This window comes from Caretta caretta, chromosome 14 (assembly GCF_965140235.1).
Source record: "Caretta caretta isolate rCarCar2 chromosome 14, rCarCar1.hap1, whole genome shotgun sequence".
Lineage (NCBI taxonomy): Eukaryota > Metazoa > Chordata > Testudines > Cheloniidae > Caretta > Caretta caretta.
The window spans coordinates 41,004,239-41,025,336 of record NC_134219.1 but is presented as its reverse complement, the minus strand read 5'-3'; the positions used below and the strand labels follow the sequence as shown (position 1 = coordinate 41,025,336).

Genomic DNA, 21,098 nt, shown 5'->3' with positions numbered 1-21,098 from the left:
ACACACACTGGGGGTGCAGCCCTGACCCACGGGGCGTAGCTGGGACTCTCCATGCTAGGGCACAGGCAGGGTGTCTGGGCTCGCTGGAAGGCGACAGGGTAGTGGGAGATAGGAGTTGAGGGGTGCTGGGGGGAACAGGGGCCATTGCTAATGAGGCTGGGGCAGTGGGGAGGGGAGGGGGCATTTCCCCACTTGCTGCCCACTCCATCTGGGAGAAGCTGCACCAGGGCCAAGGCCCAGTTCACACCAGTGCAGCGCATCTGCACTCGGGGTTTTCAGTGGGGCACCGACATGGCTGAGACACTGCTGTGCCAGGGGCCAGAACCCCTCCCCTCACTGGGGTTATTGATCAGTATTTACAGGGTCACTGGACCAGGGGAGCTGGACTCTGGGCTGCCAGGTGCAGCCCGACCCACTGGCCTGCAGAGTCAGTCTCGCTCCCACACTCTGGCCCAGTGCCCATGGCAGTGTTTAGACACAGGGGGACGTCTTCAGCAGGAGAGATTGTGGGAGCCCCACATCAGACACCCGGAGCCCAGCAGTTCCAGCCCTAACCTGGATTCCCACATTCTAATCCCTGCCCCACATCCCACGGGGGGATGGAACCGGGGGCTCCCCGCTGAGGGCCCAGCCACGGGGCTAAAGGCTGGAAGGGAAGCAGTGCCACCTTTTTCTGTTCATTGAAACTACTGAGCAAACTCGACATGGATTCAGGAATAGTTTCTGTCGACCCAAAATATAATTTTTCAGCAAATAAACTATTTACCCCCAAAATTACACCCAGCTCTATTTCAAACGTGTCCCAGCAACTTAGGAGCCCAAATCCCAGTGACTTGCAGTGAGTGACTATTAACATCCCCAGAACCACACAGGTACGGGCAGGGCAGGCTCAGGACATCAGCTATGAAACACTCCAGAGCTGCTGTTAAATTTGCCCTTGGTAGAAACATTTCCCCACGGGCTCCCATAGCTCTTTTACTGAAGGCTGCGGGGAAAAAGATACGGCCAGTAGTAATTAGTGACACTAACAAGGAGCTAGTCTGAATGAAAGAGACCTTGGAAGAGACTAGCTGCAGATTTATATGAATTCAGGGGACATCTTTACCTGGTAGTCGTGGAGTATTTTTCCAGGTATATAGAAAGAGTGTACTTGAAAGACATAACAGACCAAAGTGTTACAGAGCAAGTGAAGTGCACTTTTGGGCATTTCAGGGTTCCAGAAGACCTTGTGACAGAGCATGGACCACAATTCATAGAAGTAGAATTTTATTTATCCAAACTAAATATGATCTTCCTCATGTTACGAGAAGCCCATATTACTCACAAGCGAATGGAGAGGCTGAGAGAGCTGCACGGACAGTGAAGAATATCCTTCAGCAGGAAGATCCATTCTTTGCTCTACTGAGTTATAGATCAACACCAATAGCAGCTACTGGATATAGTGCAGCACAACTCCTGATGGGAAGACAACTCAGAACTACCCTCCCAACTTTGGAAAAGAATCTATCTCCAAAATTGTCAGACACGTAGAGAATAGCCAAATCGAATAAAAAGGGTAAAAAAAGTTTACGAACACTTTTACAACAGACATCACTTAGAAAACTACCAGGCCTAGAACCCGGTGACCATGTTTGTGTCAAACTGGATGGAGAAAAATAATGGAATATTCCAGGTGTTGTAAAGAAAAAGAATTCAACACCCAGGTTGTATGTGATCAAGACCAAGAGAGGAGAGTTCAACAGAAACTGTCAACATCTACAATTTCTTCCTCAGAAAGAACAATCAACTGAGCAAACTCTGCAGATGGTGGATGCAGAACAAGAAGATGACTCAAGGATTCCAGACTGACCACAGTCAGTCAGTGGAACTAATGGACAGCCAGATGACCAAGCTGTTACCTGTTCGGGTCATGTAATTAGAAGACCAGTACCATTCAGAGACACCTACCAGACTGATCCACACTGAACTTCAAAGACAGTGCGATAATGTAAACATTATAAATGGTAGAAATGTAGAACTTAAAGGGGGAGATGTAATGGAACGCTAAACTGTATTCTGCTGTTCAACCACTAGGTAGCGCTGGGTAAAAATATGATATTTAAGCTGACCTTAGCCATAGTTGGTAGAAAATTAAAGGATTTTGTGACGAACACTTCTGGTGTGTATCTGGCTGAGAGGGAAGCTCTGTAGCCAGCCCATATCTGCTACAGGACCACCACACCAATGATGAAAGTCCAGTGCTATCGACTACCTCTGCTATGGCCAACGAGTTCTTCTGAACTATGACATGCTGAAGACTATGGGGGATTTTACCCATGACATGTGTTACATAGAGACTTGGGGAATCAAACTCCTGGTTTCTTCATACTTCAGTGACGAGAATAAAATTATTGCCAAGGGCCTTGCAGATTTCCTTGTGGCAGCAGGGCAGGAAGTACCCCCCACCTCACCCCAGCTGCAGAACATAACCAAGTGTCAGCCATGGTCAAGCCGACCTTTGAATACAGGTTGGCTCTCGGGGGGAAGAGTGGGAATGTGTCAAGAGGGCTGGCCCTTTTACAGGAGTTAGAGAGAGGCTACCTGTGACAGGCTCCTGTAAGGGAGAACCAGCCAACCCAGACCAACCTGGAAGTAATTAAATCCCTAGGTGGCTAGTTGGCAGCTAAATAGCTAATAAGCCTGATAAAGGGTTACCAGGGCTCAGCTGAAGGGATCCGAGGGATAGGAAGCTGCCGAGGAGAGGAGCTCCCAGGAGAGTTCACCAGAGCAAGGAGCCTGGAAGGGGTGCTCCTAGAGCAGTGGTCCCCAAACTGTGGGTTGTGCCCCCCAGAGGGTGTGGAGGAACATTTGGGGGGCATGGCAGGGCCTGGACCAGCCCCCATGGGTGGTGGGAAGGGAACGCCACCCAGCCCTGCTCTTCCCCCAGCTCTACTCTGGCCCCATCCTAAACCCCAGCTGCAGCTCCAGCCCCAACCGTGCTTCCACTCCCAGCTGAAGCCCACGGCTCCTGGACCCAAATGCCGTTCCACTCCCAGCCATGGCCCGCGGCTCCTGGCCCCAGTTGCAGCCCCGTTCCTGGCCCAACTCCTGACTGCAGCTCCCGACCGCAGCTCCTGGGGTGGGAGCACAAACCAGGTAAGGGAGGGCATGACCAAAAAAAGTCTGGGGACCACTGTCCTAGACAGAGGAGCTCCCTTACGGGGGAGGAGCTGCCAGAGATGACAATGACAGCAGCAGCTGTAGCAGGACAGAGCCCTGGAGAGCTGCTCCCGGCTGGAGAAAGTGGACGCAGAGAATAAAGGCACAGTCTGAAATCACCCCAGCTCTGGGAAGGAGGGCTGAGGACTCCTGTCTTGAGGACAGTGAGGAGCTTGAGTGAGAGCTGAAGGCTGGAGCAGAGTGAAGGAAAAGATTTTATTTTGGGGTTTACTTGGACTCAGAGCAGGCCCCAGGAGGGGATATTTCTCTCAGATCTTTTTGACTGTAAGACTTAATTTAAGGAGTGCTGAAGATGGTAAACTGAGGCAAGATGCTTGCCAAGACACCCTGAAACAGCTGAGGGTGATACCTGAGGGGGCGCCCCCATGATGAGTCTACAAAACTGGAAGCCATTTAACAGAACTGCTGCCCCTTCCCCATGCAGACAGAGCCTCGCTATCTTCAGTCTGTCTGGGTGGGCCCCTCACCCCAGGGTCTGACCCCAACAGATCCTGCATCACAGAGTGGGAACCTGGAGAGAAGACAGCAAAGGGTTTTGGGCCACCCCCCTGGCTTCCACACTGAACTTCCACACCTGTCCCAGCTCCCAGGCTGCTCCCGCTTCCCCACAACTTCCAGCTCCCCCCGTCCTCAGGCTGCCTCTGCCCTGTCCTGTTCCCTAGGGGGGTGACCCAGAGCCCAGCATGGAGCCATCAGGGTCACTACAATACTGTCTACCACACCCAGAAGACAGGCACAGGGTGGGCTCAGGGAGTGGCTGGCCCCACAATGGGACCCCCGTGTCCCCACCCCCAATGTTTGCTGCTGCCCTTGCTGGGCCTTGTAGCACGATAACCCTTGCTGGGCCTTGTAGCACGATAACCAGCCTGTCAGAACGGGTGACGGCCACGCGCAATGAGGAAAACGACGTCACACACACACACACATGCATTCTGGGTACCCAGAGCGGGAGTTTTCCATGTTTGGTAACTATAATGCCTCATGATGCCCGCTTGTCTCTGCATTGACCAGCTGTGGCTCCAGGTGAGCACTTCCCATAGAAATCCTGAGACGGGTAAACTGCTCCAAGAAATTTAAAAATGTCCTGGGCCAAATGTAGAATAAGGGGGGCAGGCAGGGGTCTCCGAGGCTGCTCGCTATGGGGAGCTGGGGCACCAGCGGGAAGGCTGCGGGGGGCACACGGGGAGGCAGCAGCAGGTACCCAGGTACCCTCAGGCTTTGGGCAAGAAATCCCGCTCCATCCCCCTAGCGCCTGCCTTCAGCTCCCATCTGGTCTTGCCACGGCCCTGCTCCATGAACAGTCCCGCCTTAGGGGGACGAACCTGTCCCACCTCATGGGCCTGTGGGGGCTGTGCTCTGCCCCAGAGCAGGCCGGGCCCCGTGCTCCCTGCTCCAGAGGGGGCTGGCCTGGCTCCCCCCAGGGCCAGATTAACTTTTTGTGGGCCCGGTGCCAAACATATTTGTGGGCCTCCCTGGGGAATGTAGAGGCCAGGGGCAAGAGCACAGCGGGCAGGGTAGATTTGATTTAAATCATGACTTAAATCACAAGTTAGGAAGACTTGATTTAATCATGAGTTTCTACATAAAAGTGCATTCTTGTTGGTTGTTATAACCTTAATACATATTCTTCACAACTCAGAGACAGATGTAGGTTTCATTTTTAGAAGGCACGCACTGTACATTTGTAAACCGTGATTTATTTTGAAAACTTTTCAGATGAGTTTTACAGCTATATCAGAAAATGAATGATTGTTTGGTTATTTCATCTGTCAAAGATAATTGAAGCAGATATTTATGAAGTCATTGGAAGGTGAACTATCTCCAATTCAAGAGGTTAATCATGAATATTTGGAGGATTTTCTTGCCAGGCTGTATTAAGAGGAGAACACTACCAGACAGACATTTAAATTGTTTTATTTAACTAAAACAACAAGGTTAAGTATTTTTTTCTTCAACAGCAAACATAATATTTTAATAAAAAAGCATATGTCCATCACTTCTCACATTTATCTCCAGACTTCTTCTCCTTTTCCAGATCTATTCTGCCCTCAACAATCTTCTGTTCATTGAACTTTTTGAAACTTTTTGCTTTTAAAGAGAGGTAAAGGGTTGACCCTGTGTACACAAATTTGCAGAGGGACAATAGAGTTGAGGTCTGTTATTTCTCACCGCTATACATTATTTATTTATTTAAAAACATTTTTGCTATTAACAAGCATGTTACCTCTGGAGACACAAATCCACAGTTTGAGAACTGCAAAACTAAGCATCTCTGATGGTATCTTCCAGACTGAGCACTGAATCCCATTGGGTAGATAGAAAAATTAACTTCAATAATCTATACAGAAGCCCCTGGAACCCCATAAGATTGGGTCCCTAATCCAAGAACTATTAGAACTTATTTACAAAACTTTTCTTAAAGATTACAATTATATATTGTCTCATACTATAGAATTAGAATTTATAACCCCTATTCCATGATATAATGTATCTTAATTAAAACTATCTTTAGATATTTTTTTCCCTCAAAAATCAAAGTTAAATTAAAATCTAATTTTTTTATTTTTTTCTTAAAGTCATTGAATTTTATCCACCCTGACAGCTGGGCATGGTGGGGGGGAAGGATTGGTCCCCAGCTGGAGCGAGGCAGGGGCCAGGGGCAAGATGAGCATAGTGGGTCATGGTGGGAGAATTAGTCCCTGCTGACTGGAGCAAGGCATGGGCCGGAGGCAAAAGCACAGCGGGGTGGGAGCTAGGGTTGGTCCTTGGAGCAAGGGAGGGGCCGGGAGTAAACTGCAAGTGCAGCAGGGCTGGGGGGGGGGGGTAAACAGGATCCCTCCCTCACCCCTGCCCACATAGAGCTGGTACCTACCTTCTCCCTGGTTCTAGCCCATTCTCTTCATCTCTCTCTGCACCGAGCTGACGGTGGGGGTGCAGGGTCTGGGAGGGAGTTAGGGTGCAGGAGCAGGCTGGGGGTTGGGGTTCAGGGTCTGGCCAGCAGCTAGAATGAGGGAGGGGGTTCAGGGCTGGGGCTGGAGGTTGGTGTGTGGAGTGCTTACCTGGGGCAGCTCCCGTTCGGTGCGAGGGGTGCAGGTGGGTATGTGGGGGGCCAGGTTCAGGAGCTCCCATTTGGTGCTCAGGGTGGTGGTGGGGATGTGCAGGAGTCAGGGCATGAGGTTGGGGGGCTGGGTATATGTGGGGGTGCAGGAGTCAGGACGGGGGGCTGTGTGTATGTGAGGGGGGTTCAGGGGTTCAGGAGTCAGGGCATGGGGTGTGGGGGTGCAGGAGTCAGGGCAGAGGGCTGGGTGTGTGTGAGGAGGTTCATGAGTCAGGGATGGGGTCATGGGGGTGTGTGGGGGGTGCAGGGGTCGGGGCTCGGAGGTGTGGGGGGTGCAGGGGTCAGGGATGGGAGGTGTGGGGGGTGCAGGAGTCAGGACAGAGGACTCGGGGGTAGAGGAGTCAGGGCAGAGGGCTGGGGGTGTGGGCTTGGGTCTTGGGGATGCTCCCAGCCCCCTGCCCTGAGAGGCTCATGGCAGGGGCCTGGAGGGGATATGTCCTAATTCCACCCTTTTCCCCATGGCCCCGCTCCTGCCTCTTCTCCGCTTCCTCCCTCTCCCTCTCGCAGGCAACAGCTGATGGGTGGCAGGGAGGGAGAGGGAGTGAGGGGGGAGGCGGGAACCCAGCATGCTGGGGAAGAGGCGGGGGACGGGGGAGCTTGGCGGCCGGCACAGCCTGCCCTGTTGAAGCAGGACAGAGCCCCGGGAGCCGCAGCACCAAGCTTCTGCCCCAGCAGGGGAGAGCAGGGGACGGAGAAAAGCGGCTGCTGGGGCCCCTTCGGAGTGTGGGCCTGGCGCATTAGCTGGCGCCATGGTAAATCTGCTACTGCCCGCGGTGCTGCCCCGCCCGCCGCAGTGAAAGCTGGACCCGCCCCGCCCCTCCCCGCTGGTCCATCCCCCGGCTCCGTGCGCTGCACAGCGGCCAGGCAGCACCCCCGCTCCTCGGAGAGAAGACAAGTTAAAATGTAAAAAAAAATTGGGGGGGCCCGCTTTTTGGTGCCCCCAAATCTTGAAGCCCTGGGCGATCGCCTAGTTCGCTTAAGGGTTGCACCGGCCCTGAGTGCACTGTGCGTCGTTAGGGGCCTAGCAACCCCCTGGGTTATTGTTACAGGGAGACACTGAGCTGAGCTCACAGAGTTCTGTCTTGTCTGTTAAATCTCCTCTGGGCTTCCGCCATCCTGTCCCTGAAAATGAAAATGTCAGAAAGTAACAACAGCCCTGGGGCTGCTCCGAGTGACTCTGCAGAGGCCCTGCGAGTTCTCCTGCTCCCGAGGCTGAAGTGCAAACCCCAGCCCAAGCCAGGTGCCAGATAAGCCTCAGGCTGCAGCTTTCAGGTGAACGTGGCACACCCCAGGTAACTGAAGAGGAAGGAGCAGAGGGAAACTAACAATGTGATTTTATCGGCTATTCTTTCATCTGGCCACATTATTTTTTTTCCAAGAAAATAGGCTCAGTCCAGTGAGAACAAGGGAGAAAAATTGCATGTCAAAATTAAGGGGAAAAGTTATCAAGATACCCTAGTTAATGTCTAGCTCTACCCACCATTCCCAGAGTATTCTAACCACACACTAACCCACAGAAAGCTTCCTACCGACACTACGAAAAGAAGGATTCTGTGTGGACTCCTCCTGAAGGTCGAAACAGCAGACTGGACTCCTACATAGAGTGCTTCTGCCGATGTGACACACCCCTAGAGCCCTGACCAGGGGTATTCTATCTGCTACCCAAAATCCATAATCCTGGGAATCCTGGACGCCCCATCATCTCAGGCACTGGCACCCTGACCGCAGGATTTCTCTGGCTATGTAGACTCCCTCCTCAGGCCCTACGCTACCAACACTCCCAGCTATCTTCGAGACATCACTGACTTCCTGAGGAAACTACAATCCTTTGGTGATCTTCCTGAAAACACCATCCTGGCCACGATGGATGTAGAAGCCCTCTACACCAACATTCCACACATAGATGGACTATAAGCCGTCAGGAATAGCATCCCTGATACTATCACGGCAAACCTGGTGGCTGAACTTCATGACTTTGTCCTCACCCACAACTATTTCAGATTTGGGGATAATTTATACCTTCAAGTCAGCAGGATTGCTATGGGTACCCGCATGGCCCCACAATATGCCCACATTTTTATGGCTGACTCAGAACAACGCATCCTCAGCTTTCGTCCCCTAACGCCCCTACTCCACTTGTGCTACATTGATGACACCTTCATCATCTGGACCCATAGGAAGGAGGCCCTTGAGGAATTCGAACAGGATTTCAACAATTTCCACCCCACCATCAACCTCAGCCTGGACCAGTCCACACAAGAGGTCCACTTCCTGGACACTACAGTGCTAATAAGTGATGGTCACATAAACACCACCCTACTGACTACTATTCTTACCTACATGCCTCCAGCTTTCATCCAGACCAAATCACACGATCCATTTTCTACAGCCAAGTTCTAAGATACAACTGCATTTTCTCCAATCCCTCAGACAGAGACAAACGTCTGCAGGATCTCTATCCAGCATTCTTAAAACTACAATACTCACCTTTTGAAATGAAGAAACAGATTGACAGAGCCAGAAGGGTACACAGAAGTCACCTACTACAAGACAGGCCCAAGAAAGAAAGTAACAGAATGCCACTAGCCGTCACCTACAGCCCCCAACTAAAACCTCTCCAGGACATCATCAATGATCTGCAACCTATCCTGAAGGACAATCCCTCACTCTCACAGACTTTGGGAGACAGGCCAGTCCTCACTTACAGACAGCCCCCCCAGCCTAAAGCAAATACTCACCAGCTACTACACACCGCACAACAAAAACACTAACCCAGCAACCAAACCCTGCAACAAACCCCGGTGCCAATTCTGTCCACATACATATTCAAGGGACACCACTATAGGACCTAACCACAGCAGCCACACCATCAAGGGCTCTGTCATAAATATAAAGGGAAGGGTAACCACCTTTCTGTATAAAGTGCTATAAAATCCCTCCTGGCTTGAGGCAACATCCTGTTACCTGTAAAGGGTTAAGAAGCTCAGCTAACCTGGCTGGCACCTGACCCAAAGGACCAATAAGGGGACAAGATACTTTCAAATCTTGGGGGGCAGGGGGGGCAGGGGAAGGCTTTTGTTTTGTGCTCTTTGTTTACGTGTTTGTTCTCTTTTGGGACTGAGAGAGGCCAGACAGAAATCCATCTTCTCCAACCCATCCTAATCCAAGTCTCCAATATTGCAACCAGTATAGGTAAGCCAGGCGAGGCGGATTCATTTATCTTTTGTTTTATGTGAATTTTCCCTGTGTTAAGAGGGAGGTTTATTCGTTTTCTGTAACTTTAAGGTTTTGCCCAGAGGGGGATCCTCTGTGTTTTGAATTTGAATGCCCTGTAAAGTATTTTCCATCCTGATTTTATAGAGATGATTTTTACCTTTCTTTTTTTTTAATAAAATCCTTCTTTTAAGAACCTGACTGATTTTTTCCATTGTTCCAAGATCCAGGGGTTCGGGTCTTTGATGATTTTGTAACCAATTGGTTAGGATATTATTCTCAAGCCTCCCCAGGAAAGGGGTATGTAGGGCTTGGGAGGATATTTTGGGGGAAGACGTCTCCAAGTGGTCTCTTTCCCTGTTCTTTGTTTAAAACGCTCGGTGGTGGCAGTATACTGTTCAAGGACAAGGCAAAGTTTGTACCTTGGGGAAGTTTTTAACCTAAGCTGGTAAGAATAAGCTTAGGGGGTCTTTCACGCGGGTTCCCACATCTGTACCTGAGAGTTCAGAGTGGGGAAGGAACCCTGACAGGCTCATTCACCTGCACATCTACCAATGTGATCTATGCCATCATGTGCCAGCAATGCCCCTCGGCCATGTACATTGGCCAAACTGGACAGTCTCTATGCAAAAGAATAAATGGACACAAATCTGACATCCGGAATTATAACATTCAAAAACCAGTAGGAGAATACTTCAATCTCCCTGGTCACTCAATAACAGACCTAAAAGTGGCAATTCTTCAACAAAAAAACTTCCAAAACAGACTCCAACGTGAAACTGCAGAACTGGAATTAATTTGCAAACTGGACACCATCACATTAGGCCTGAATAAAGACTGAATTAGGGCTGGTTAAGTCATTAAAAAACCTAAACCTAATTTCCCCCATCCTAATTTCCCCCTACTGTTACTCACACTTTCTTGTTAACTGTTTGAAATAGGCCACTCTCATTAACACTACAAAAGTTATTTTTCCTCCCTTTGTATCCTACTGTTAGTTGAATTGTCTCGTTAGACTGACCTCACACTTGGCAGGCAAGTCCCATCTTTTCATGTATTTATACCTGCTCCTGTATTTTCCACTCCGTGCATCTGATGAAGTGGGTTCTAGCCCACGAAAGCTTATGCTCAAATAAATGTGTTAGTCTCTAAGGTGCCACAAGGACTCCTCATTGTTTTTGCTGATACACACTAACACGGCTACCACTCTGAAACCTCCCCTCCCTCATCGTTCATGATCCTGCTGAGATGACGACCTTTGGTAACAGCAGCAGAAAGGTGCAGGTGGCGAGCAGGGGGTACAAACGGTAACAGTTTATTGAGCTGCAGAGGGGAGCCTCTGAGGTGAGAGTCTCCTTTTTTATTGCACATCATTGAACTATTATCTGACAGACGGGCCGTGAACCAGGGCACCAGTGACGCGGAGCCTGTGTGCCCCAGAACACACTGACAGGGAAAAGTCATTAAACACCCCGCTGCCTGTGCTGACCGAGCTCAGGGGATCTGAGACGCTTCAGGTGCGGCTCTGAAGGGAGTTCCAGGATAAGGTGCATAATTCCCTGCTCCGCTACAGACTCCCTGTGTGGCCTTAGGCAAGTCACCTAGGCCCAGAGTTTCCAAGGTGTTTTAGTGTCTCAAGATGCAGATAGGCGCCTATTGGAATTTTCAAAGATGCCTGGGCACTTAGCTTCCAATGGGAGTTAGGCACCTAGGTGCTTTTGAAAATCCCACTAGATGCCTAACTACATCTTTAGGTGACTACAGACCTTCTAAAATCTGCCCCTTAGTCTCTGTGCCAGATTTGGAAAGTTATTTAGGCTCCTAAAGATGCAGACAGGAGCCTTGTGGGACATTCACACCTGCCTTGTAAGCCGATTTATATTTTTTAAAATAATGTAAAAGTGGACTGGAAACAGGAAGCGTTTAACAGTTTCCCTCTGTTCCACAATATCACCATCATAAGAAAAATGTATTTAACTAAGAATATCAACTTTATTAATACACTTTTGAATACAGAAACAACCCAGCACTCTTGGATCAATAGCCCTCAAAAGCAAATACTTTCTAAAATTAAAACAAAATGTCGCCCCTTCTTTTGCGATGTTCTTCAGGAGGCAGCAAACACTTTTCGTCGTTGTCCAGTGGGGAATGGGGCTGCCCCTTGCCCAGCCTGGGGCAGGAGTGGTAACTGCGGAGGCGAGGGGGGAGGGCAGGGTGTCACAACACTCACCCAAGCCCCAGGTGCTCAGGTCCAGGAAGCCCCCTCGCCTCCCTTTTGGTGGGTGACAGAAGGCGCGGGGGGGGCTGCGGTCACGTGTGCACCTCCTCCCCTGCTGCTGCCCCTCACCATAGCATCACTGGGGGTGGGGGATGGGGCATCTCCTTGCCAAGCATGGGGCAGGAGAGGTGACTGTGGGCGGGGGCACGAGTCCAACACAGACCCATGCCCCAGCTGCTCAGGTCCAGACTCCAGGAAGCCTCCTCGGAGTTGGAGTCGTCTCCCAGTAGGTGCCAGGGGGGGTGCTGCCATCACATGTGCACCTCCTCCTCCTCTCCCCCCTCCGTAGGCACAGCGGCCACCTCAGCCTGCCGCCCGCGCCGGTCCCTGTGTTGTAGCCAGCAGCGGCCGGTGAGGGAGCACTGCGCGGAGCAGCTGGCGGGGCCGGGGGCGCTCCAGGGGAGGCCCATGGGGGCAGCAGGTGGGGCTGGGGCAGAGACCTGGCCCCAAACATTGGTGGACCCAGGCTCCCAGGCCCTGAATATTGCTGGAGCACGAGCACCATGGGCCCATATAACTCGCCGACCCTGCAAGGTGTAGTTATGCACGTTCTCAGTTGCAGAAATTTGTCGTGTATTTATTTACTTCTGAAAAACACCAAAAGTTAGATTCTGACTGTGTGGAGACATCAACTATTACAGAAACCACATTATAATGTTTACTTTGCTTACTATAGTTGGGATTATAATAAAAATGTCATAGGAAAGATCCAAATGAGAACTCTAGCCTGTGTTCTTGCACATAGGTTGTTAAAACCTGGGAATTGCTGAGAGCAGATTTAATCGGGCTCTATCCAGTGTCCCAGAAGCTATACCAGTATGTACTGACAGCTACAGATGATTTTTCAAAATAGGTAGAAGAATTTTACACTTAGAACTATGACCGCACATGATGTGGAGAAGAAGACATGTGAAATGATATCTTAACATGGCTGTCCAGAGCAGATACTGGCAGATCTAGGTTCTGAACTGAATAACGAGGTAACAGTTTACATTTGGTGTTATTTTCACTATATGGTCAATTGCACAATCATGGCCGTGTGACACAGAGCTTCAGCAGACCATGCCACCTAAAAAGCAGCAGACTGGATAAAAACACAAATGAATCCATCACAAGATAACGTTAGGGTATTTATTTTCAAATAATCAAGGTAAGTTTCGGGCACTCTGCCATGGATGGCGTATTGTGAATAAATCTTCAAAACTGAATGATGACACTGAAAATGTTCATAACGCGTCACGTTTAAAACAAAAAGTAGTCCTAGCAATGCCATGTGATGTGCCTCCCCTCACACTCTGCTCAGCCAGCTCTTCAAGAAATTAGGTTCAATCGCTAACATCAAGGAATTGGACCAATCGGTCACTATTTGTACAGAGCATTCCAGAAGGTGGTGGACAGAACCCAGAGGAATTGTGATGAATTTCCTGGAGCAACTTTCTTTTCTTTGTACTCTAAACCTCACATGACAACAAAAATAGCACCCTTTTGACTGATTTATGGCCGAGAAGAAAGGTCTCCCAATAAAACGTCACCAAATTTCATGTTATGTGTCATTAAGTGCCAGCATCTTTACTACAATTAAGTTAATTTGTGATGATTCAGTAAAGGAATACAACCCCTTCTCTATTTCTTTATCAAACTGCATTTGTTGTGTCCTTAGAACCAAGAACATGGAAAGCCTGGCAGTACTCTGAAATCAACAGTGGACACTGACAGGACATTCCCTGCAAATAATATTTCTAAAGAAAAATAAACCACAAAAATGAGATTGTAGAAGACATTTTTGTATTTCGCAGGAGTAGGCAACCTATGGCACGTGTGCCAAAGGCGGCATGCAAGCTGATTTTCAGTGGCACTCACACTGCCCGGGTCCTGGCCAAGGGCCGGGGGGGCTCTGTATTTTAATTTAATTTTAAATGAAGCTTCTTAAACATTTTAAAAACCTTATTTACTTTACATACAACAATAGTTTAGTTATATATTATTGACTTATAGAAAGAGACCTCCTAAAAACGTTAAAATGTATGACTGGCACACAAAACCTTACATTAGAGTGACTAAATGAAGACTCGGCACAGCACTTCTGAACGGTTGCCGACCCCTGGTATCTAAGAATACAGCACTTGAGGTTGGGGACCATGTTTTGTGAGAAAAAGCAAGGAAGGGTCATATCTTGATTACCGATTATATTCAGCTAGAAAGTGAATTAATGCTGACAGAACTCCAAAGAATATTATATAATCTTGTATGAGTGAATTTAAATATATTGCTTCATTAACTCTATCCTTTTTAAGCTATTAATTTTCAAAGATGCAGTGCAGGAGGTGGGTGTATGTGCCCTGCCTCCCAGAGAGAACCAGTCAAGACAATAAAGGGGGGGTTGGGGGGAGAGAGAGCGAGAGGAGGAGAGCGAGAGAACAGCTGCACATGTGTGTAGTTGTGATGTTTATGACACACGTACATTGTAATTGAACAACCCCGTCTGACAGTTTAATAGTTTATTTTGTGAAGATAAATATTTTGGATTTTCTGAAATTCCACAGTTGAAATACAAATGATGTTATTGAGAAAAGTTAAACTTCAATACAGATTTGAGGGAAGAATAAAAAAATAAATGTAAATAATTCCATTTCTAAAAAGATGTTTAGATGCCTTTTTTTGAAATACTGTGAAATTTAAATTAAAGTATTCTTGTATTTACCCCTTGTTACAATAATATTTTCTAAATTAGAATAATCTTTTTTATTTCCTATTTTACACTGAGATTTCACAAGGGTAGAAAATTCTGGCAGGAGTGAATGACCCCATCCCCCACCATCTGCTACCCCCGGGGCAGGGGATGGGGCAAGGTGAGGGCTGGGGGTTGCCAGGTGTCCGGTTTTCGACTGGACCCTCCAGTGGAAAAGGGAAACTGGCAGCGTCCGGTCAGCAGAAAAACTCCAGTAGCTGCAGTAACCGGCCCCCCGCACAGAGGAGCAGCAGTGCTGGGGGGGTCGCTCTGAGCCGCGGGGTCAGTGTCAGGGACCGAGATTCCCCCCGGCCGGAGCCGGGACCGGGCAGAGGATCAGGGGAGCCGCGTTTCTACCCCCAGCATGGAGACCGGGATGGAAATAAGGGCGGAGCGTCCCGGAGAAGGTGTCAGTGAACGTGAAGAGATGGGACCCGTCAGTCACATTGTAAAACGAGACCTCGCCCGCCTCATAGTCCAGGAAAATCCCCACCCGGCCGGGCCGGACGCTCACGGGGAGGGGGGTCGAGGGGGAGGTGAGGGCCTTGTATCCCCCGTCCCTCAGCCGCACGGCCCAGTATCCATTCCCAGGTGAGAGTGTGACCCACCCCTTCCTGCTCACAGATTCCCGACAAACCCCCAGGTTCCAGCTTGTCTTGTCTCCCACCCCCACCTCCCAGTAACGCCTCCCGCCCGCGAACCCCTCAGCGCCCAGGACAAAGGCACAATAATCAAATCTCTCAGGCTTGTCGGGCAGATCCTGGCGTCTGTCTCCGCGTCTCACACGTTTCCGATCCCCAGACAGGACGAGCCAGGGATTTGCCGTGTCTGGATCCAGAGTCACGTCCACTGGGGAGAGAGTCACAGAGTCAGGGCCGGGGGCAGGGGCTGGTCACTGGGATCGAAGGGAAATTAACCTGCGTCCCCGTTAATCACTGGGGGGGGGGTTGTTGCCTGAGGGGAGTCAGGGCCCCTCTGCCTGTGAGGAGACAATGGGGGGAAGGGGCAGGAGGAGCGGGGGAGGGGTGGGAAGGTGTCAGTGGGGGCGGGGGAGGATGATGCTGGGAGAGGAAAGGGGAGGGGCAGGTGACAGGAGCAGAGGGGAGGGGGTAGAGGGGTGGGGCAGGTGACAGGAGCAGAGGGGAGGGGGTAGAGGGGTGGGGCAGGTGACAGGAGCAGAGGGGAGGGGGTAGAGGGGTGGGGCAGGTGACAGGAGCAGAGGGGGGAGGGGTAGAGGGGTGGGGCAGGTGACAGAAGCAGAGGGGGGAGGGGTAGAGGGGTGGGGCAGGTGACAGGAGCAGAGGGGGGAGGGGTAGAGGGGAGGGGCAGCACAAAGGCAATGTGGGGACAAGGGAAGGGGCAGGCACCATAAGAACAGAGGGGGGGGGCGAAGGGCAGGATCCTGGGGGCTGAAGGGGATGGGGGGAGGGGTGGGATCCATGGGAGAAGAAGGGGACGGACCCCAGGGGGCTGCTGGGGGCAAGGGAAGGGGCGGGCACCAGGGGGCAGAGGGTGTGAGGGAATGGGGGAGCTCCAATGGGGCAGGGGAAATCAAGGGGAGGGTGAGCTGCCGGGGGGTGAGATGATGAGGAGTGGGGAGGTGGAACCATGGGGGGAGCGAATGGGCAGGCACTGGTGCCGGGGGGGGGCAGAATGGGGGGTGAGGGAACAGGTGAGCGGAAGGGGGGCAGAGAGAGGGGTGTGGAGAAGGGCAGGACCTAAGGGGGCAGAGGAGTGTGAAGGGAGATGTGGGCACCAGGGGGGCAGAGGGAGGATGAAGGGAGGGGTGGGACCCAGAGATTAGGAGAGGGGGAGGGGAGGGGCGGGCCAGTGCTGAGGTGAGGGGAAGGGCAGAGACCGGGGGTCCAAAGGGGGGCGAGGGATGGGACTTGCACCAAGCGGGCAGAGGAGGCAAAGGAAATGGCAGGCACCAGGGAGGCAGAGGGGGCAAAGGAAATGGCAGGCACCAGGGAGGCAGATGGGGCAAGGGTAGAGCTGGGACGTGGAGCAGAGGAGGAGCTGGTGCCAGGGGACTAGAGGGGTGCTGAGGGGTGCAGGTGTCATGGAGCCAGAGGGCGAGGGGAGGGGCAGAGTGAGAAATAAAGAGAAGGTGGCATGGATGATGGTGGCAGAGGGGCGAGAGGAGAGTGAGGTCAGTGGGGCAGAGGGTGGTGAGGGGGTAGGCACCAGGGAGGAAGGGGACAAGGGGAGGGTCAGGTTTTTGGGGGGGCAGGGGGAAGGAGGGAAGGGTGCGGGGGGTAAGGGAAAGGGTAGGTGCCAGGGGGATTGAGGGGGTTGAGCAGAAGGGCAGACACAGGGAGGGCAGAGGAGGGGAGGGACAAGCACCAGGGGGCAGAGAGGGGCGAGGAGAGAGGCAGGGGCAGGTGGGTAGAGGGAGGTGTTAGGAGACGACATTGGGGAGAGGCAGGTGCCGGGGGGTCAGAGTGGGGCTAGAGGAGGGGTGGGCACAGGGGGGTGAGGGAAGGGGTGCGTGCCAGGGGTCAGAGAGGGTGGGGAGAGAGGCAGGTGCCAGGAGGGCTGAGGGGAGTAAGAAGGGCAGAAGCCAGGACAGCAGAAGAGGGTGAGGGATGGGACGGCCACCAGGGGACAGAGGGGGTGAGGGCAGTGGCAGGCACCAGGGAAGCAGATGTGAATGAGGGAAGGGGTGGGAGACCTGGCAGCAGAGGAGGGAAAGGGGAGAGGTGGATGCCAGGACATAGCGGGGGTGTGAAGTGATGGGTGGGCTCCAGGTTGTAGAGGATGTTTGGGGGAGAGGGAAAGGTGCCAGGAGGGCAGGGGGGAAGAAAGGGGGGTTTCCGGTGGGGCAGAGGTGGGTGGAAGGCAGGGGCACATGCCAGGGAGGCCAAGTAGGGGACAGAGCGGCCTGGGGAAGCAGAAAGTGGGTGGGAAGAAGGGGAGGGGCGAGGAGGAGGGGTCAGAATAGACACAGGGTCCAGGTGGGCACAGGGGTGAGAAAAGGGTAAGGGAGGGGCAGGAGCCAGAGGGGTGAGGGAGAGGCAGGTCCCAGGGAACCTCTCTTGCTTTGGGGTCATGTGTGGTTGGTTTCTCGCTAAGAGCAGGTTGGTTTGGCCCCACACACACTGGGGATGCAGCCCTGCCCTAGGGGGCGCAGCTGGGACTCTCCATGCTGGCGGGCCCCATGGGCACCACCTTCCAGCCAGGCAAACCCCACAGCCAGCCCCGCCCCTTTCCTGGCCCAGCCCGTCTGCCATGGGGCAGTGCTCTGGGTTGGGCTCACTGGGGCGGCCGTGCAGTGGAGGATTCTGGGGGAGGGGGGGGGGCAAATGCGTACTAATAGGCTGTTGCTAATGAGGCCAGGACAGTGGGGAGGGGAGGGGGCATTTCCCCACTTACTGCCCCCTCCATCTGGGAGAAGCTGCACCAAGCGCCAGTCCCAGTTCACATCCGCACAGCCAGTCTACCCTGGGGGTTTGCACCGGTGCAAGGAAACCCCGGCAGACATGGCCTGAGACACTGGTGTGCCAGGGGCCGTAACCCCTCCCGTCACTGGGGTTATGGATCAATGATTACAGGGTGACTGGAGTAGGGGGGCTGGACTCTGCGTCTCCCAGGTCGGGGCCCGACACCCTGGGCTGCAGAGTCAGCCTAGCTCCCACGCTCTGGCCAGTGCCCAGGGCAATATTTAGACACAGGGGGACGTCATCAGACCCCCAGAGCCCAGCAGCTCAAGCCCTCATGGCGTCCCACGGGGGGATTGAACCGGGGACTCCCCGCTGGGAGCCCAGCCACGGGGCTAAAGGCTGGAAGGGAAGCGGCGGCACATTTCTGTTCATTGAAACGCGTCAGCAAACTCGACAGGGGTTCGTGAATCGTTTCTGTCGACCCAAAATATACTTTTGCAGCAAATAAAGTATTTGTCCAAAACATTTCACCCAGCTTCACTGTAAACCTGTCTGAGCAACTGAGGAGCCCAAATCCCAGTGACTTGCAGTGAGTGACTCTCAACATCCCCAGAAACGCAAAGTTACGGGCAGGTCAGACTCAGGACATCAGCTATGAAACACTCCAGAGCTGCTATTTAATTTGACCTGGTTAAAAAAATTCCCCAAGCCCCTGATCTTGCCCCCAAAATCAGGCTGAAAATGGAGACCCCCACAAATCAGCCTGAACTCTGCCCAGAGCGATTGTCCCATGGCTGATGCTGGCGGCACAGACCCTCTGCAGCTGCACCTGGGCGTCTCCCAGAGCAGACAATGGTCACAGAGACCGTCCCAGAGCCCCAGGGGCCCCGGTGTCTCCATCTAACCACTGCGCCAGCCATCCCCCTCGCTCTCATTAACCAGCCCTGGATCAGACGCGCTGGGAACTTTCAGACCCAGACTCTGGACACACTCTGGGTTCATGTACACAGCCCGCGGCAGCGAGTCTCCGAACGGGGTGGACAGATTCAGGCTTGTGGGGCTCCCTCTTTGGCACTAAAAATAGCCATGTAGACGTTCAGGCTCAGGCTGGAGCTCAGGCTCTGAAGCCCAGCGTGGAGCCAGGTCTGCCCCTCATAGCGCAAGCGACGAGATTGTCTGTGTCCACGTCCCCTTCACCCCATTCCTGGGACAGGGAACAGCAGCCCCAGGGCCCCTCCCTTCACCCCCAGGGCAGGGGAGCGAGAGCCCTTGGCCTCCTGGGCAGTGGGGCCTCCCAGCACCGATTCCTGGGTCAGTGAGAAAGTGTCTCCACCTGGAGAGCTCTGTGCACCCGGCAAATACACAGATGTGCCCGTGGATCAGGATCCGGGATGGTCCTCTCCCCAGGAGTGATGGAAACTCCCTAAAAGTAGAGGGGCCACCGGTGCCTGTACCATGGCCCCGCCCTCCCATGTGGGTCCTTCTCTGGGAGCTCCTTCTTAAGACCCCGCCCCCGCACCACCCATTCTCCCCAAGACTCCACCCCCCGCACCGCCTCTTCCCCCCAACACTCTGCCCCCAAGGTCGCTCCTCTCTGCCTCCTCCCGCCCCCCATCGCTAGCCCTTACAGCCGGTAAAAAGTGGGAGACCTAGCCCTCCTATCAGTAAAAGTGATGGGGCCATGGTCTCCTGGCCCCTCTCTTCCAGTGCCATGTATTCCCCCCCCAACCCCGGGAGGAGCGGTGGCCTTGGGGCAGTGTCAGTGAGTTCAGTGCTGGGGGTACGAGTGAGGTTTACACCCCACTTGCTGGAGCTCTGGATATCAAGGGTACGAGGACGTCACAGTGGCCGTGTGAGCCCCGCACTGTCCTGCCAACATGGCTCAGCCCTGACACCTGCTAGAGTCTCTCCCTGGGGAGGAACCGTCCCTGCGGCCCCTTCAGGCCTTGGCCTCCCTGCGGAGGTGGCCGGTCAGGCTGCCGTCAACGAGAATTACGACATGAGCTCCTGTTCACTGGGAGCCGGACTCTGAGCCTGGGCTGAGATCGGTGACTGGGGAGTGAAAGGCCCCAGCTCCCTCACTGCCCCCCTGAGCCAGCCCAGCGCCCCCAGCCATTCAGAGCGATAACAGCGATGCTCACACCTGGTGACACCCCCAGTGCCCGCAGCGGCCAGGGCGAGGGCCTGTCCAAGGAACAATGGGTGCAAGCTGCAGCAAGGGAGACTGAGGCTGGAGATGAGGAAACTCTTTCTAAGTCTCAGGGCAGTGAAGCTCTGGACCTGGTCCAAGGGAGGCTGCGGGATCCCCGTCACTGGAGGTTTGTAAGAACAGATTGGACAAATCCCTGCCAGAGATGGTCTAGGCCCTGCCCCAGCACCAGGGGCTGGGCTAGGTGACCTCTCCAGGTCCCTTCCAGCCCTGCAGTGCCATGAGTCTAGGTTACAGCTGTTCCTGGGGTGTGGTGTGTGGCACGTGGCAGAGTTAACACTGTTAGTGACCATAGCAGCTCAGCGTCCCTGCCAGGGGCCTGAGCTGGCATGTGGCTGCCTGTACCCAGCTCAGCAGGGCGTTACTGGGCCGTGTGGACAGGACCTAGGGTTGGCACCTGTCCATAGGGTTGTCAGGCCTCCGTCCTTCACCACAAACCCCTCATCCCCAGCCCCACCCCAGAGCCCGCACCCCTCCCTCACTCTGAACCCCTCGGCCCCAGCCCGGAGCCCCTTTCTGCAACCCAAACCCCTCATCCCCGGCCCCACCCCAGAGTCCGCACCCCCAGCTGGAGTCCTCACCACCCCTGCACCCAACCCCCTGCCCCAGCCCGGAGCCCTCTCCCACACCCTGAACCCCTCATTTCTGGCCCCACCTGGAGCCCACACCCCCAGCCCAGAGCCCATCCCCCCCCGCACCCCAATCCCCTGCCCCATCCTGGAGCCCTCTCCTCTATCCCAAACCCCTCATCCCTGGCTCCACCCCAGAGTCCGCACCACCAGCCGGAGCCCTCATCCCCCTCCCACACCCCAAACCCCTGCCCCAGCCCGGTGAAAGTGAGTGAGGGTGGGGGGAGAGTGAGCGAGGGAGGGAGGGGGGATGGAGGGAGCAAGGGCAGGGCCCCGGAGAGGGGGAAGGGCAGAGCCTCAGGGCAGGGGCGGGACAGGGGT

The 21,098-nt window shown here is 53.4% G+C and overlaps 2 protein-coding genes across 4 annotated transcripts in view; both read right to left on the bottom strand.

Moving 5' to 3' along the window:
- LOC125621599 (butyrophilin subfamily 1 member A1) overlaps positions 1-21,098 on the bottom strand; it is a 655,591-nt gene that overhangs the window by 529,301 nt on the left and 105,192 nt on the right. The window lies entirely within an intron of this gene.
- Positions 14,312-21,098, bottom strand: part of LOC142069254 (E3 ubiquitin-protein ligase TRIM39-like) — a 31,505-nt gene continuing 24,718 nt past the window's right edge. Inside the window, 2 exon segments of the mRNA XM_075119858.1 lie at positions 14,312-14,925; positions 14,927-15,405. Coding sequence (XP_074975959.1) covers positions 14,893-14,925; positions 14,927-15,405 — 512 coding nt within the window. The 3' untranslated portion in view covers positions 14,312-14,892.